Source organism: Manis javanica, chromosome 11 (genome assembly GCF_040802235.1).
Source record: "Manis javanica isolate MJ-LG chromosome 11, MJ_LKY, whole genome shotgun sequence".
In the NCBI taxonomy this organism is placed as follows: Eukaryota; Metazoa; Chordata; class Mammalia; order Pholidota; family Manidae; genus Manis; species Manis javanica.
This window is the reverse complement of record NC_133166.1, coordinates 79,080,928-79,099,888: the sequence shown is the minus strand read 5'-3', so window position 1 is coordinate 79,099,888 and position 18,961 is coordinate 79,080,928. Positions and strand designations below refer to the sequence as shown.

The 18,961-nt window shown below is 35.9% G+C and overlaps 1 protein-coding gene across 14 annotated transcripts in view; it reads right to left on the bottom strand.

Moving 5' to 3' along the window:
* Positions 1-18,961, bottom strand: part of CDC42BPA (CDC42 binding protein kinase alpha) — a 288,893-nt gene that overhangs the window by 18,828 nt on the left and 251,104 nt on the right. For all 14 annotated transcript variants that reach the window (XM_073216736.1, XM_073216729.1, XM_037013633.2 and 11 more), the window contains 9 exons: positions 16,473-16,578; positions 13,538-13,674; positions 12,767-12,906; positions 11,513-11,594; positions 9,528-9,744; positions 8,651-8,713; positions 7,325-7,918; positions 5,582-5,679; positions 3,049-3,133 (listed from right to left, as the gene is read on the bottom strand). In XM_073216736.1, coding sequence (XP_073072837.1) covers positions 3,049-3,133; positions 5,582-5,679; positions 7,325-7,918; positions 8,651-8,713; positions 9,528-9,744; positions 11,513-11,594; positions 12,767-12,906; positions 13,538-13,674; positions 16,473-16,578 — 1,522 coding nt within the window. The remainder of the gene's footprint in view (positions 1-3,048; positions 3,134-5,581; positions 5,680-7,324; positions 7,919-8,650; positions 8,714-9,527; positions 9,745-11,512; positions 11,595-12,766; positions 12,907-13,537; positions 13,675-16,472; positions 16,579-18,961) is intronic.

Below are 18,961 nucleotides of genomic sequence, written 5' to 3'. Positions count from 1 at the left end.
ATACACAAAAGTAAACTCAAAATGGATCAAAGTCCTGAATGTAAGTCATGAAACCGTAAAACTCTTAGGAGAAAACATAGGTAAAAATCTCTTGAATATAAACATGAGCAATTTTTTCCTGAACGCATCTCCTCGGGCAAGGGAAACAAAATAAAAAATGAACAAATGGGACTACATCATGCTAAAAAGCTCTGTACACCAAAGGACACCATCAGCAGAACAAAAAGTCATCCTACAGCATGGGAGAATATATTTGCAATGACATATCGAACAAGGGGTTAATATCCAAAATATATAAAGAACTCACACTCCTCAACACCCAATTAAAAATGGGTAAATAACCCAATTAAAAAATGGGCAGAGTATATGAACAGACACTTCTCCAAAGAAGAAATTCAGATGGCCAACATGCACATGAAAAGATGTTCCACATTGCTAGTCATCAGGGAAATGCAAATTAAAACCACAATGAGATATCACCTCATACCAGTTCGGATGGCCAACATAGAAAAGGCTAGGAACAACAAATGCTGGTGAGGATGTGGAGAAAGGGGAACCCTCCTACACTGTTGGTGGGAAAGTAAATTAGTTCAACCATTGTGGAAAGCAATATGGAGGTACCTCAAAAAACTAAAAATAGAAATACCATTTGACCCGGGAACTCCACTCCTAGGAATTTACCCAAAGGAAACAACTTCTCAGATTCAAAAAGACATATGCACCCCTATGTTTATTGCAGCACTATTTACAATAGCCAAGATATGGAAGCAATCTAAGAGTCCATCAGTAGATGAATGGATAAAGAAGATGTGGTACATATGCACAATGGAATACTATTTAGCCATAAGAAAGAAACAAATCCTACCATTTGCAACAAAGGATGGAGCTAGAGGGTATTATGCTTAGTGAAATAAGTCAGGCAGAGAAAGACAAATAACAAATGATTTCCCTCATTTGTGGAGTATAACGAAGCAAAACTGAAGGAATAAAATAGTAGCATACTCACAGACTCCAAGAAGGGATTAGCAGTTACCAAAGGGGAGGGGTGTGGGAAGGCAGGTGGGGAGGGAGGGAGAAGGGGTTTGTGAGGTATCATGATCGGTATACATGGTGTGTGTGGGGTCACGGGAAGACAGTGTAGCTCAGAAAAGACAAATAGGGACTCTGTGGCATCTTACTACACTGATTGGACAGTGACTGCAATGGGGTATGAAGGGGGACTGGATAATAAGGATGAATGTAATAACCACATTGTTTTTCTTGTGAAACCTTCATAAGAGTGTATATCAATTATACCTTAATAAAAAAAATACAAAGAACAATGATGTTCTTCAAAGTACTAAAATGATTTTTATCCATTAATCTCCAAGACAGTACAAATGTTAATCAATTGTACAATATATTCAATTCTAATTTTTAAAGGCTGTGTGTTGTAGTAAATAAGCAGTAATTTTCAACAGAACATATGTAAACAGACACATGCTGAAATTAAACAGCATACAAAGCTTATTTTCACATTATTTGATTATAAACTTAAGAAGGCACAATTTTAGCAGAAGAAAAAAAATGTAGTTGCCTTGGTGTCCTATCATTTTGGCCACCCCCCACCCACATCTCTACCCTGTCTTTACCTCCTGATATTGGTTTCAATGGCCTAGGGTATTAAAAAGCTCCTATTGTTAACCTGCACAATAATCAGGCAGAAATTGTAAACTATTTATGTAAATGATAACAATTAAAATTACTTTTCATAATAAAACATTTCCTTTGTAAGATCCAATCTGCTCAATCTGCAAGAAGTGCCATCAGGAAAAGGCACTGTGCCCCTCCTAGCTTCCTCTACTAAAGATAAGAATCTGTCAGTTTCTATTCCTCTGATCTTAGAGAAAAGGATACTTGTAAACACCCAGCATCCCAGTGCCCATCTCAGTCTATCTTAATTTCAGTACCTAGAAGTAAACAAAACTGTCAGCCAAGGGCTCCTCAAACATGCTGGAATATGTGAAAGTACTTCAAGAATAAAATAGACAACAGTGTCATACAACATGATGAATCCCATTCTCTAAATAAGGGAAAAGAGAAAAGCCAATCTTCAGAATTTTTAACACCCAAAAAGCTGAAGCGAGGAAAAGAAGATGGGAAGAAGCCAAGTGGGTGTTTAAGGCAAGCCAAGTAGATGATCAGTAAGAAAGCTCCTCTCTCCTTCTATCATAATTACTTAAGCAGACTGCCTTCCTGACAACAAACTTACAATGGATTTTTTTTATACCAATGTTTTTACTTACCTTTAAGTCAGTTTTAATTATTATTTTAAACACATAATATACCAGAAATCTCTCTTCCTTAATAGCTCCACCATAAAAGATCATAAATTTTTGAATACTTATGTTATGCAGAAATTTGTTGCTAAGACATGAGAGTAATTTTATTACATAAAAGGGAGGATTATAATAAAGGCAACATTCTAACTGTTTGGTACATTATGTCTACACATTTTTAATTACATGTGGACAGTCTCCTGGGCTGGGCTCACCTTACCACTCTGATACAACCCTCCCCTGCAACACCCAGAGCTCCTGTTCTGGGCATCCATGTGACTTTCCTCTCTCCCACTTCGGCCCATGTTGTCATTAGCTCTTCACAAGCTTTAAGCCCTTCAGCAGAAGATGTATTTCTAAAGTCCCAGATCAGAACTCAGGATGAGTGTCTTAGTTTCAAGGTGCACACTTTGGCTAGGTTTTATGCATTTACTAATAGTACAGGAGATATCCCAGCTATACTTGTCTCCTAACCTCAGTACTCCAAAGAAAAATAAGGTAGGTCAAAAACACATATTTCACTTGTATAGATAGCAATATGAGATTAAACAGACTGGCTTTTTAATCTAAGAGTTTACTTAACATATTGAGAGAGTACAACAGTGGTCAAGATCACAGGCTTTGGAGTAAGATACACCTGAATTTATGTCTGGGCTCTGCCACTTTCTATGCACGCAGGTCAGAGAGGATATTTCTCTTGAAGCTATCCTATTAATGTATATTTTCTTACCTGCCATCTTATTTTTGAAATATATTAATCTAATTGTCTCCAGCCCTAACAGATTTAACGATCCTTCACTGTTTAAGGGTCGGACCTGAAAAAAAAGAAAAAGAAAAGAATTAGTATTTTGATGAATCCTTCAGAATTAAATCATAAATCTTTTGCCCTATTTATAAAAAACACTCTATTAAGACCTTTTTATTTATTCTTCCTCTTCAAAATGCAGCTCTCTCAGAAAATCAACAAGAACATCAATTCCCTCTGCAAAGGTATAAAATTATCTAATTTGAAGAAAGTTATAATAATAATAACATTTTAAGAACAATATTCTGGGCAAAAGAAAAGGAGGAACACATTTAAATTTTTTAATTTGACTTTTTAAAGCCATTAGTGACTAGATGGTTATACTAAGAAGATATCAACACAGCTACCTTATGGATCTTATTTGAACTAGATGTGCACATGTGACAGAGATGAAATTGTACAGCGCTGGCTGGGGAAAGGAGTGGCTATCAATAATGGCAATGAGGCAACTTGTTATCTATACAGAACAAATGAAATTGAATCCCTACTTCACAGCTTCCTCAAAAAATCAATTCCAAATGGATCAATGCCATAAATGTAATAAGCAAAACTTTTAAACTTTTGAAAGAAAATAAAGGTCATTATCTTTACAACCCTGAGTTAGGAAAGAGTTTCTTAACTACGAGAAAAAGATAAGCCTAAGGATAAGAATGACCACATTAAAATTTGTAACAATAAATTTTCAGCAAAATAATACAATTTATTGTTACTTTATAACCATAAATATTTAGTGATATACACTATAAAAGTGAAGATAGGTCACAAACAGGAAAAAGATTTACCACACCCCTTACTGAGTATGTTTATCAGGAATTTAAATAAATTAGTAAGAAAAAAATGCCATTTGAACAGAAAAATGAGAAAAACATGACTAGGCATTTCATGGAAGAGGAAATATGAGTGATGAATAAACATACAAACATTCTCAACAACATAGTTAACTGGGGACATGCAAATTAATGCTTCAGTAAGACCCATTTCATAACCATTTATAGTAGTTTTAAAACTATGAATTTTCAAGATGGCAAGTGTTAGAGGGGACTGGGTCAGTAAGAGTATCATTTACTGCTGGTTGGTGTGTCCACTGACACAATTACTTTGGAAAAATATCTTGTAAAGTTGAACACCTGCATCCTGTGTCAATTCTGCTCCTAGGCTGTGGCTTAAATTCCCATACACGTGCACCAGAAGACAAACGCATAATGCTCACAAAACAAAAGAGCTGGGAAAGTAGTTTAAACCCTGCTAATCAGAGATGGGTGAATTGTGATCCATTCACTTAAAGAGTATTTTATAGCAGTGAAAAGTAATAAATTATATAGTACACATAACAACATGGACGAATCTTAGAATCTGTGTGAAGGAAGAAAACGAGGCAGGAGACACACAACAAAGTATTTTTAAAAAGCTCAAAGGCAAGCAAAACTAAACAATGTGTCATTTGGGAATATTTAATACGCAGAAAACCTGTATTCTAAGAAAAGCCAGATATGATAAACCAACATGCAGGACAGCGGCTTCTCGGGGGAGGGTGGAAGAGTGCACGAGTAGGTGCAGTGGTGCCGGCAATGTCCCGGCTCTTCAGTTAGGAGGTGGGCTCACGAGTGACCAGATTATTATTATGCTTCATAAAGGTCATACAGTCTTTCACATATATTGCAAAATTTACACGATGAAAATAAAATGGAGAACTAATCGTAATGAGCCTGAATCTACAAACCAGAGGCCGTATTTCACCTGCCTTGTATAATGTGTGATATTCACCAGAGCTGTTTCCACTGCAGACATGATTTAGAACTGGGCACACTGTCAGTATGAGCCTGGTCATCTTTTACCTATTTCTCTAAATTGCCCACCAACTGATATGTGCTATGTGTATCCATCTGAAACGATTACCCTTCACTTTTGCACAACAGTTTTTCTATACTTGTAAAAGTTCTCTTTACGTTATCTTAGAGAAATATCAAAGGAAAATACTATTTTATTAGGAATATATGAAATCTTTATTTTCCATCATAAGATGCTTGAACACAGTTTTGGTTCTAAGTTTAATCACTTTTCTAGTCTGTGAAATCTGTTCTCACAGGATTACAAATTGTTTACCATTATCTGAAACACAGTTATAATTAAGAATGATAATATACTCCTTCAGAGCTCCTTAAACTAAGTGGAAGATGACAGTGATATTTTAGGTTGTAGGATATATTCTAATTATTCATTATGATAGTAATCCATACTTCATATACAGAAACAAAATAATAAAAATAGTATGGAGTTGAGCTACGTATAAATTTAACCAGCTTAATTTTTGTTTCTTTTTAAAAAATCCTAGCTATGTCCCAAATTATCAATTACCTATGCCAGAGAAAGCTGAATGAGTGAAAAACAGCTGAACAGTCATATTAGTGTTTCACTCTACTAGTTTGCTTAATTAGCCTATATTTTAATGTTAAATTACCTTTTTGAGTGGGAGAGTCTGAATCCATTCCATGGAGTTCACATCGAAGATATCAACTGCGTTTTCACTATACACCGAGAGATACGGTGCATTGTAACCTGGGAGGAGGAAGGAAGGAATAGCCAGCTGGTTACTTTTACCTGTTAAATGCAAACATTTTGAAAGATCTATGCTAAATAACTGTAGATGGAATCCCAACAAAATCTTCTTGTTACCATATAGTGGCCATATGAAAACATTCTGAAGTCAATAGAACATAAATTGTAGATGAAAAGCTGACATACTACCGTGCAGACTATATAGCCACTAGAATACATAAGGATTCTGTGGACACCAAGGGTGTAAAATTCCCTTGCCCAATACTAGTTCTGTAAAGGAATTTCATTACATTTCAAAATATTTGATTCCTAAACTAGTTAAGCTTTGACAGTGAAACTTATAAAGCAGAGAAACCTTTAGAGAAGATTTCTAGTCACATTATGAACATAACAGAACACCCAGCACAGTTACATGAAGAGGGGGAATGCCTAATTTCCATTTACTGAAAGAATAAACACCAATAAATAGTAACACAAGCAAAGCGAAATTAAACCATTTGCTTACACTAGGTCACAAGTTAAAAATTACTGGCAGAGCTATACATAGAAGCTGGATATTCCAATTCTTATTCCTCATTAGAAGTAATACTTTGAATTGTTACCTGACAAGGCTACAAAACAGCATTCATTCTACATATGATGCTGAGAAAAGAATATATTTATTAGGAAAAAAGCATTAAGAATAGTTAAGTTGGATGGGTAGGATAAGAAGTATTTTTCTTGTTGATTTTCTGATTTTTCTGTAATGGCGTGCAAGGCCCTCCTAAACCTTCTCCCACTGAAGCTTTAACCTCCACTGTCCTCATACCCATCATGTCCCTTGTCTTGTTCCAGGGGGAGAGGGTCCACTTCTCCTGCCTAAACCCTTTCCCCTGGTGTTCTGAACCCTATCCCCTTTGGCTTCCTTGGGGATTTTACTCTCTTTCCTATATTGACTATAGAGTCAACCTTTCCCTAGTCCCTGGTGGCTATTCCCTTCGGCGTTTAAAGATGCTTCGGTATCTTGCACTAAAACAAAACCTTTGGATTAGATACTCCTCCCATGAGCTTTACAGAACCCAGTACTTCTGCCTTCACAGCACCTACATTCTACTGAGTCTTTTCTATTTCACTCTATAATCTATGAGAGTGAGATTGTCCTATTCTGTTCATTGCTTTATCTTGCAGTGAGATAGCACATATAAGTATTTGGTAATATATTAATGTCTCATTTCTTGAAAGAGTGCAATAAGCAATTTAAAATACCTACCAATTTATATAAAAATGTAAAACTGAACACCACTTCTAATAGATGCTACATTATACTGTTACGATTCACTTAGTAAATACTTCTCCAGAATAAGTCCTATGAGTTATTAATGCTTATAAGCACTACGGTTTTGGGGAACATGAAGATAACTATTTAGGGTTAATAACCCACCTAAAATATTCCATAGGAAGATTAGCTTTAATTACATACATATTAATGTTGATCCTGTTAGTTTAGGTCTAATTATATATGGTTACTTTACATAAACAATATAATTCTTAGGAAAAATCATATGGATGACTTAAAAAAATAACCTGCTGTTAACAATGAATATATCTAGGAGATGAAGTAGAAGGAAAGGGAAAGAAAAGACAGCCAAGGGTGATGTAATCTTACAACAAGAGGAAGGATTTGCTGGCCACATCAGTTCCTGCTGTCTAGATCTTCGGCCCTGGCAGTCCGTGTATATCCCAATGCTGTTAAAACACAGCAGATATTCTTTACTGGAGATTTCAACTGCACAGATGGCATCCACTGGCTGATGTGCAATAAATGATAGGGTGTGATCATTTGAATGGAGCATGCTGTATGGACTTCCTTCTCCATTCAAGGGGTATCTTAGAAATCCTGACTGGAATCCCACACAGAGCTGTTCGCTGAAGATTGCCATCCATTGGACATTATAAGGGACTTGAATTTCCTTAAATTTTCTGTGACGGGTCTTGCTCTGAAATAGTTCATAACAGAGGACCTGCCTTTTCATAGCCACACACAGGCATGTAAGAGCTCCATGGCACACTTTTCCAGAAGTTATGGTTTGACACCCTTTAGTTTCTGCCAGCTTATAAAAGTCAGTCTCTCGTCCGTCCAAAGCTGACATAGCAAAAAGTCGTACATGACGATTTCGTCCAGAGATCACAGCAACAAGCTGATCGTTTGGAATGAGTTCAATCTGATGAATTTTCTTGTTGTCACCAACTCTGATAATTTCTATGCAAAGAAATAATAATAAATCAAATGCAAAATGTTTTATTAATCATATCCCAGTAACACTCAAAAGGATGTTAAATCAACTTAAGATACACAGATACACAGATCAGAAATCATACGGAGAAAGAGGAAAACAGATAATTTAACTCATGTGTAGTAAGGCATTAAGTTCAGCACTGAGATTTCTGACAACCAAGGCAGAGTCCCTGTGTGATAAAGAAGCCAAATCTTCAAGGAAAACCTTTTTATTGGCACCAAATTCTAGGGAACTTCACCATGGGGTACCTATTTAAAAAACTAAGTAAGTCATACTTCACTGAAGGTATTTCTGTGGATAACAAATAAATGTAGTTTAAATGCCTTGTTTCCCGCATGATCTAACTTACTATAAAGACAGAACACAATATTCAAGAACACTAAATTAAACTGACTGCTTTTTATTTCAGCCAGTATTTAATTTCTCCCTAGAAAAAAATTTGGAACTCTGGAAGTTCCCTCTCCCCCAACAACAAACACATTTTAATAACTGTTACCACTTTTAATACTAATAGAACAATGAAAAATCATTTTCTTTCATGCACCATCTTTAGAAATGCAATCTTTGTTCAACAGAACTGTTACAGAGTAAATAAGGGCAAATCTTGTTCTCTTTACAACTTACAATCTAGAGAGTAGAATTTTCTAACAACATATGGTTTAAAGTTACTCCACTGTAATTAAATTTCCTCTTACCATCTTTGGTGACATGCACAACAAATAACCCTTCTTCATTTCCCAAAGCTATTCTTTCATGATCTATATAAGACATAAACATTAAACATTTTTAATAGGTAAAAACCATGTAAAACTAATAGAATAAAACAGAAAACGAAGAAATTTGGGGCAAAAAACTGAAATAAATAAAATAATTTAAAAATAGCACTAACAATTTATACTAATAAATTTCCTTTCAGATTATAGTGATAACTATTACCTTAAAAGAACAACCATTAGAAATTCATCTACATCAATACTTATAAAAAGAAGTACATGCTTATTCAATAAAATGTGGAAAAAAACCCCACCTTGTTAGCACGCTGGGTCCTATTCCATTTCTTGTTTTGGGAGGGAAAGTTGTAAAACGCATTTGACCCTTATTCTTTAAACTTTTATTTATTGGAAAGTGACAAAAGAGTTGGATAATAATATGAGGAAAATTTAAACCTCGAGACACAGAAATTGCCATATTTTCAGGGCATTTTATATGCAGGTCACTCTGTGATATGTATTCCATCTTATTTGAATCTTTCAATGACTTTAATTAAGACAATTAGATCTATATTTTACATAGGAAATTTAAGATTTAAGAAATGGATCAACATGTTCTAAGTCACACAAGCAGAAAATAGATTAACCTTTATTAAGCTTTTTCAGAAGAGAATGTATTTAGAAAGCATACTTGTTCACTGAAAACAAAGCTCTACTACAGTCTCATTCATTTAATAGACATTTACTGAGCATCTGTGATATGACACACACTGTACTGGACACTGGAGATTTCTAGACAAAAGCCAGTCCCTGCTCACAAAGTGGATTAGTAAACAATTATGAGAGCATGATAAATTCATACCTATGATTGCAGCTGCCTGTGTTGTTTTAATGAGGGGTAGAGTGCTGTCATAAGCCTCTTTGGGAACATAGACTGTGCGGTCCCTGAATTTGTTTTTCTTCAGAATCTTGTGCAATTCACTCAGCACTCCTACCCACTTACTCTTCTCGTTCTCAGTATCTGCCAGCATCAGGATCGAACATTTGCTACTAGATGCTGAGAGCTGGGAAGCTGTGACCTGGAACAATTTAATCAGTATTCATGATATTAGAACACAGTTACCCTTTAAGCCAGTTTGACTCTTAAGCTAGTTTGCTTAGCCAACAAGGAAGCACTTATCAATGATACCTTTAACAGGGTTTCGTTATTCCTAACAGGAAGAGTAACTGGTTTCAGCACTGGAATCCATGACAAAGCAAAGGGAGCAGATACCATTCTAAATGTTAACATCATTTTTATTTTCTTTGCTATAAAGTGCAAGAATACTACCACTACAAAATGTATTACATATATTATTGTAACAACAGCAACTGACATGTACTGAATGATTCCTGAGCACTAGGCACAGAGCAAAGCATTTTAAAGTATTAATTCACTTAAGCCTCTCAACATCCTCATCACAGAAGCATTGCCATTCACCCTGAGTTTATATAAGAAAGAACTGGGAGGCAGAGACATTAATTTCTCCAAGGGTGCACAACTAGCCTGGGATCCCATGTCCAAGCTTGTAAGCAGTACACCATGCTGATTCTCAACCTGTTTTAAAAAGCCAGAAATGCTCAGAAATAATTATATTCTGTTACTTTATAATAACAACTCACATTATCTTAGAGAAGATCAATCACTTGAGATAGTATTTAAATGAAGCTTTATCATATACAAACAGCATTTATAATTACAATAGATTTAACTCATATATACATGGATTCCTTACTAAAAGTAATTTCAGTATCAGTGAAGATAAAAGCCCACTATGTGAATCAGCCGTAGATAAGTGGGCCTGCTGAGGCTCCTTGGTGGCTGGAAGAGAGTAAATAGTTGCTGGTCTGGGAACCAAGGCACCAAGCCCAGCTTTGTCTGCCCTTCCTTAGGTAGGAGGCTCACAGATGAGTACTAAGCACATAAGCACACTTACTTAGGGCAGTAGTCTTTTTTAACCTCTATTGTTTTAATTCTCCAACTCAAGATTGCACACTGGTAGACAGCTTCCAAAGAGGCTACCAATAATTCTTCCCATGGAATTCCATTCTTATTAAGCTGTGCAGTCTATTTCCTCTCCCCTTAAATTCAGGCTGACCCCATGACTTGAGTGAGAGAATACAGAAGGGTTATGATGCCTGTTTTGGGCCTAGTCTTTAAAAGGCCTGGCAACTTCTTTTGCTTTCTTGGAAGCCAGCCAGAGGCTTGCCCAGACCATTGAATGGTTAGAGGCCACGTGGACAGAGTTCACAGAACTGAGGTGGCCCCACGAACAGCCAGTAGTCAGGCCCCAGATGTGGGATGAAGTTGCTGTGTACATTTCAGCCCCAGATGAGCTGAATGAAGCCACATGAGCTGACACACAAGAACTGTACAGCTGACCCACATGACGGTGACAGACAACACACTGCTGGTTTAAGCCACCAAGTTTTGGAGCAGTTAGTATAAAGCAATAGAACTGAAACATTAATTCTTTAAATGAGATTTTAAAATAACCTACTATTTTTCAAAAACTTTAAAACCACATTTAATTCATTTTTTCATGTGCTAGGATTTATTTGAAAACTGAATTGTGACTCAAAAATATTATCCAAGAGGAAACCTATTTTAGTCATATATACATGCTTTCACTAATGAAATATTTACTTAGTACCAACTTCTACACATTCAAGTACTGGACAATATGGAACACATAAATTATAATATTTGGTCTTATTTCTAGTAGTTTATGATCTATATGGACAGGCAAAATATAAACTCATTAATATCAAATAATTCAGTGACCAAACTAGAGCATACATACTTACTCTAAATATACAGGGTACATCTTTTCGACTTGCATGAATAACATCAGAAGCCAAGACTGAACTCACAGAAAATTCTTCATCCCTAAACAAATAGTAAATCATTAAAAGTCAGCTGTATGTGGCTTTGTGTGTGTATCCAAACAATACATATGAAGCACTCCTCAAAATTTAATTGCACAAAATATCCAAATTGAATTTAAGAGTTTTGATTTTTCCCCCATTGTAGTACTGGCTTACAGTTAAAGTCACAGACCAGTTAAATATACCTGCAGAATTAGGACCTGAACCCTGGTAGGTCTCCCCAGTCTCCAGCAGACTGGAACCTCTGGTCTCCTGTAATACACCTCAAGTGCCCTCAACAGCTCATCTAACATTTTCCTGTTCCTTCAACACCTAGAGCAGATTTCCTTCCCAATAATGGATCCCTCTTGCTTTCTTTAATTGGTTATTGGTAACATCATTCTCTTGGTCTTGAAGACCTGACATCTTAGTTGTATCTTTGGTTCTTCTTCCTGTCTTCCTATCTTTAGTCCCTTTGCAGGCCTCTGTCAGAGGGTCCTCGCCAAAATTTCTTGCATTAGTCCCTTCATATTCCATATTCATGGGGAAGATAATGTGAGATGCTGGTATGAAATGCCATAGCTGGAAAACCTAGTTTTGAGCACTAGAGAAAGACCTAGGCTGCAGATTCGTGTTAGGGGGTCATCAATGCAGAGGCAACAGCTAAGCCATGGGAGTAAATATGACCCTCAAGTTGCATGCCTGGTGTTAGGAGAAGAGGTAAAGGCGAACACTGGCAGGGGCAGGGGAGAGACTGGAAAACTAGACCAGAAACATTCAAGAGAGGGCTATATTTAAATGTTTACCAATTCAGTATGTATTCCAAAAGCTTGTCTGACCTTGAGACTTTTATTTTGTTTCCTCACATTGGAATTTTGCTGAGCTTCTAGGTTATGATGATGATATAAACCCCACAAATGAGGCCTTCGTTAGCCCAGCAATCTGTAAACCTGTCTTAGGATTCAAACACTCACTTCTTTTCCCTGACCTCCAGCCCTAGCTCACACCGACCTGTCCCTCCACACATACACCTTGCTTCCTATTTTTAGTTTTCTTACTATAGCAATCAGATTATAAAATTAACATGAAGTTAGATCTCAATCAAACATGACAATATAATTAGGTGAAAAATCAGACACTTTTTAAATCCTACATGCACAGATACATATATGAACTTCACCTTTGGAAGCTCACCTCATGTCAATCACCTGAGTGACTGCAACACTGGGCTGTGAAGCTTTTCCTTCAGCAGTGTCATACAGAAAGAGCTTGAAGTCACAGACCACAGCGAGGGCCCGCTGCCATCCTCTCTTCACTCCAGCTGGCTTAGGGATCTTAGGCGAACAAACAAAAGCAGCTCAAACTAAAATGTCAACCAGAACCCCTTTAACTTCGCGTGCAATACACGAGTTGTAAGCCTGCCACTTTGGATGGTACAGGAGTAGATGGGACACATGTATCACTAATACATGTGAGAAAAGGTGAGAATGAGTTTTTCAAACACTGAATGACTTTATTCCAAAAAATTTTTAAACAGCACTGTTTTAACTTTCACTAATAATTCATTAAAATAACATTCATGGATTTTTTCTAAGTAGCATAAAAGTTAAAATTTGGTAGTAAGATGAAAGCAGCTTTCATTTAAAATATTATCCAAGATTACAAGTAGGACTATGCCTTGATAATATCTCTTACTTCCTAAGCATATGCCACTTCTCCAGCAAGAACAAGTCAAAGACTCCTTTATGGAGATTATTACAAGATGAGGAGAGTACAGAAAGTTGTGAGACATTTTGGAATTTATTTCCAAGTAAAGGCTAGGTTTTTGTTTTCAAATCCTCACTCTGGATGAAGTAAAATTATTAGAAGAATTTTATTCACCTAACGTTCTGTCAAGGACTAAGTAAGGCGACAGGACTTCCAAACCTGAAAAGATTGGCCTAAACCCAGCCTAAGCACACTTACCCTGACATGACCTTCATACGCTGTTCCTATTCCCTTCTGTGGATCTATACCCAGGGGCCCTTTCGTCTGTTCAGGAGGAACTGGACAAGCAGTTGGAGCTTTGTTTACACAAGTTATATGACATGAGAATCCACACACTTTTGAAGGGGAAAAAAAAACAATGTTCGATTAAAATTCAGTCAAGAAAATTCACTGAGCACTCATGTGCAAGGCACTATGTCAGAAGAATGCTTATCTCTGATTTCATTTTAAACAGCCGTGTTGTCACTTGAAGAGCAAATTCATTTGCTTACCAATAAGAATTTCAATGAGCAGTGGTAAATACTTTTATTATTGTAATATTATTATTCTGTGTTAACATTAGTGATCAAGAGAAGCAAACACACACACAAAAAAATCTGAGCTTGTGAATGAAATGGTTGATTTGAACTTGGAATTCCTAAAAGAGTAGTATCTGGAGTTCTAACACTTCTCACTGCAACTTGGTATCTGCCCTGAAATTTCTCTGGCAAGAGTCACTAACTACCAATCTGGCAAACTACCAATCCCTCTTTTTGGAAATGGAATTGTTAAATGATTAAAAAGGTATAAATTAAGGTAGATTTTAGGAATTATTAATATAAATATGCCTAAACTACTAAAATAATAATAGTAACCTTTATTAAATGTTTTTAAATTTTTATGTGACAATCTAACAGAAGTGCAATCACCCCCATTCATATATGACTCACTCTGGGTCACAGGACTCCAAAGTGGCATTGCTAGGATTCAAACCCAGGCAGCCTGGCTCAGAGCCTGCATACCTTACTAGTAAGAATACTGCCCTGATACCTCTAGTTGATACTCACAAAATGAACTGGAGATTCTAAGACAAACGATAAATAAAAACAAAAGTTTCACTGAGACTTGGTTAAGTGAGAATTAAAGGTTAAAATATTTAAGACAAATCAGCTTATTGGGAGGAGTTACAGACTGAGAATATCTATTCAAACAATTCTATTCCAAGGGTGGAGCCTGGAGAATATCTGGGGAAGAATAAGAAAGGAACTGAAAGGATGTAATTTTGAAAATACATACACAAGGGGAAATGGGTTATACACACACTGATGGATTTTACGAAGCTAACTGAGGCAAGGTAGACTAGTACAGACAGTCAAAAATATCCAAACTTCTATAGGACATCTCACTTATAAGTGGAGTGTCTAGTAAGTTATATATTTGTTTTATTAATAGGCAAAAATATCATCTACAAAGGTTAATAGAAGCAATAAAAATAATTATCCTATACTGTGTCTGATATCAATCTACCAGAAAGAACTAAAAATGACAGCAATCTTTAGAAGTTGTAACCACATTATCATAACATTTATGAAAGCCTGGCCATTGTCTAATATGTCCCCACAGCTTTACAGAGTAGGAGTCAAAGGGTTTGAAGAAAAGATAGGTGCAATTTCATGGTATGACTCTGGAATGGACAACAGTCTGGGAAGCTCTCAGAAGTCCCTACCAAGGAATTGCAAATGATTCCTGATGCATGAGTAGTTGTTTAGGATCCTGCCATTTAGAATGAAATGACATTTATGAGTACTGGCTAAGTTCCCAAATGAGACAAGGCTTAACAATGACAAACCTCTCCCCTGGTGGCTTCAGTCACACCTTCTGCTCAATGATACAAGCCATTCCTTTCCCAGATGCCTTTGCTAGTTTTTACCTTCACCTCCCCTAACCATTCCCAAGGCTCTATCCTTACACTTGTTCTGTTTCAATCTACATGTGTTTCCTGGATAATGGCATTTATATTATCACTTCATACATTCACACGCTTCAAATCTCTACTTTTCAACCCTTACCATTTTCCTTGATTCTAAACTCAACCATCTAAGGGACTAGTTAAGATAATGTAATCTGGAGTGTCCACTTTGGTTGTGAGAACTAACTACACATAGAAGGCATTGCCTTAAAATGCTATTCACTTCCCCTTACTCAAAGTATTCAAAAACAGGCTAACTGCAAGTGTATTCTACAAAGGGATGGACACTGACCACCTCTCCTTCAGAGTTCCTTCCAACCCTAAGAACTAAGAAATGGAAACTAATGTTAGAATTTGAATTGGCAATTGTTTTCTTCTTTTTCATACAATATACCAGTAAATTATATATAAGGCATTGTTATAGGGAAAAGTCCCATTTGATAAAAAAGTGTATTTCTAAAATATTCACAAACAATATATCCAGTTATAATTTAAATCATTTTCATTTCAGATGTTTTAGGAGAAATAAAGTGGTGCTCAAACAGATATAGTTTGTTTTCTGTTCAGATGATCCTGACCTCCCATCTCTCAAAGTGTGAGCTCCACGAGGGTAGGCTCCTTGTCCCTTAACCCAGCCACACTGCATTCCTACTGCCTAGGAGCACAGAGCAGATGTGCCATGAACATGAGATGGATGAATCAATCAATCAGTGAATGGTAGGGAAAATCTCTGCTATCAATACTAGGAATAAAATATCTTTTGAAGCATAGTGACAGATATTTAGTATTTCTGAAAGATACTGCACTACCTGCTTTCCAAGAATAATTTCTCTAATAAATTCAACAAGTTAAAATTAAATGACAGACTCAAGGATAACTTTCATGTCTTCTGTATATAGGTTAATGGTTTTTTGGGGCCACAGATTCAACTGAATAATGAAACAAAGATGAATGAAACACATTTAAATATAGCTCCCCTGAAACCTGCCTAGTTTTACCAACATTCAACAAATGGCAGCAAGGTGCTCAGTTTACTGTCTCTATTCCAATTATTCAAAAGAAAGCAAACGACAAAGTAAAACAAATACTTATATGCCTTTTAAAGAGAATAAAATTTTTTTATTACAATTTAGATAGCAAATGTTAGGACTCTAAAGTCACATTTTCTTACCATTTTGTTCTTACCTTCACAGGAACATCCCTGTCTTATCAAACCCACCATCAAAGAAGTACACTGATGACATTTGGTGGGTGTCATAAAAGATTTAACAAAAAACTGATGAGTCTTGCGCTGCAAAACAAATTGAAAAAAACATACATATTAATTATTTAAAAGAGTTTCATAATGTGAATCTCTGTATCCCATACCAGCTACTGGAATTTTTTCTAAATAGAATTCATTTCTTATCACATCTTTCTATAATTTATCCTCACTAAATATATTTATTAGGCAATATGGAGCTGGGTTATGCTAAAAATAAGTTAAATAATAATAAACTTCTCTTAAATGCTTTGAAAAGTTAGAAACTAACTTTTTTTTGCTTATAAATTTTGACATTAAGAATTTTATATATTCTTAAGTTATTCTTTAGCAAAGAGTTAAGTGAAATTTTGCATATTTATACCTTTACAAATAATAGACATTTACTATGCTTTTATACCTTCTCAGGAAGAACAAAGAGTAACTTAAAATTCTTATCCCTACTGTAAATTATGTATTTGATTTCCTGGGACCAAGAACAAATCTGTTTCCTCCCATGGCAGCAGGAAGACACTTGAGCAGGCAAAAATACACACATATTATTCTAGAGACAGATGGCAGCCTGAAATTTCTTATTGAAAACCCAGGAGGAGTTAAAGCTCTCTAAGTCTTGTCTGATCTAATGGTGGCAATCCAATGTAGACTTTAGCTTTCTGGAACATACTTTTTCTCTCCAAATTAACTGATACATGAATTTAGTCCTAAGCTCTAGGTTAGGACTGATCTTCTTAAGATCCCTTTTCCTGCCTCCTGGTCAGTATTTGATTTGTAATACTAGGGAATTGGAGGAGCAGCAACAAAAGGAAAGAAAAAAATGTCTAGTAAAAGAGGCATACATCTAAAGTACAGCCCCAAATTAGAGTTTTAGATTACATGATACTTTGGAGTAAGAACTAATTATACCCTTGAAATTTAAAGAGGAGGATAGAAAGAAGGGTTCTCTTCTACCCATTTTTGTTTGTTTCAAACTTCAAGCTACTCAGTGAAAGATAAAACATTTTTAATAGAACACGGGGAACAAAGTAGAACCAATTAGGACTCCTGGTGAAGGCTTAAAAACTGGTTGTAGGTAATTAAAATTTTACCACTGATGAGTGACAAGGAGTCTTTCTCATACAAACACTTTATTTTGAGATAACTGTAGATTCACTTCTTCATCTTCTAAAAAACATGAAGTAAATCTTATTTTATTTGGGGGGAGGGACATTAGGTGCACAAAGTTGAGTTAGTAAGTAGTCTCTGAAATATTATCACCAGAGCCTAGTGGAGGCCCTGCTCTAGCTTTATTTTGTCTTATTATATTTTTCCATTCAACCTTGGTGATCCACCCCTAGGTTTTTCCCCAACCCATCATGATTTACACAGGTCCTTGGATATGTCTATGTCCTTATAAATCAGAGTCTGAGGTGTTTCTAAATTATATAAATGTGGTTCTGTTACCCATCAGCCATGCTTTAACAGCCATTTCCCTATTCCTGGCTCCCTGCCATCACGAGCAGCAGCAAGCGTCTTCAGCCCGTTGCCTGGTGGACCTGGATAAAGGCCGAGATTGCCGGGACGTGTAGTGTGTCAGCTCTTACTGCCAGGTTGCTCTCAGAGCTGTACCTCTTTAGACTTCCACTAGCTGAGTGTGAAGATGCCCGTTTCTTCACAGCCTTAGTGTTATCTTACCTAATTTTTGGCAATCTGTAGGTATGAAGTGATAATAATTAAAAAATGATTATTTTATATTTTCATTTCCCCAGTTATTAATGAGGTTGGACATTTCTTCACATATTGTTGTCCACTAGGATTTCCTTTTCTGTGAATCATTTATTCATATCATTTCATTTGCCAATTTTTCAACTGGATTTCAAGTCTTCTTCATATGGAGTTATAGGAGTTTCTTATGTATTCTAGAAATTAATCCCTTAATTGGTGTTAAACCTTGCCAATATTCTCTACTAGACTGTCATCACCTAGTAACCACCTATTAACAATGCTTTCATGGTACAGACATAATTTTGATGCATTAAAGTCTAGCAATATTTTCACCTTGTCATCATTGCCCAGTTACAAAGAAATTCTCCTTCATTTTCTATGCATGTTTTTAATTTTTAAAATCAAATTAATATATATAGTTTAAAAAATAAAGTAGCATCATAATGTTATAAGAAAAGCAGAAGTACCCCTGTGCCCCAAGTTGTCCTTCCTAGCAGCAGTTTCTTTGAATTGTTTTACTTATTCACTTCCTTATTTTCATATTTCTGCCCAAAAAAGAGCCTCTACTGCTATTTCTTGATTTAAGATATTATCTATTGACTTCCTATTATGGTGGGGAAGGATTAAGCATTGCTGTATCATCTACTCCCTTCATTTTCCCAGTATTGTTATAGAACAGTTTTGGGTTGGAATTTACATTTAATGTTTAAGG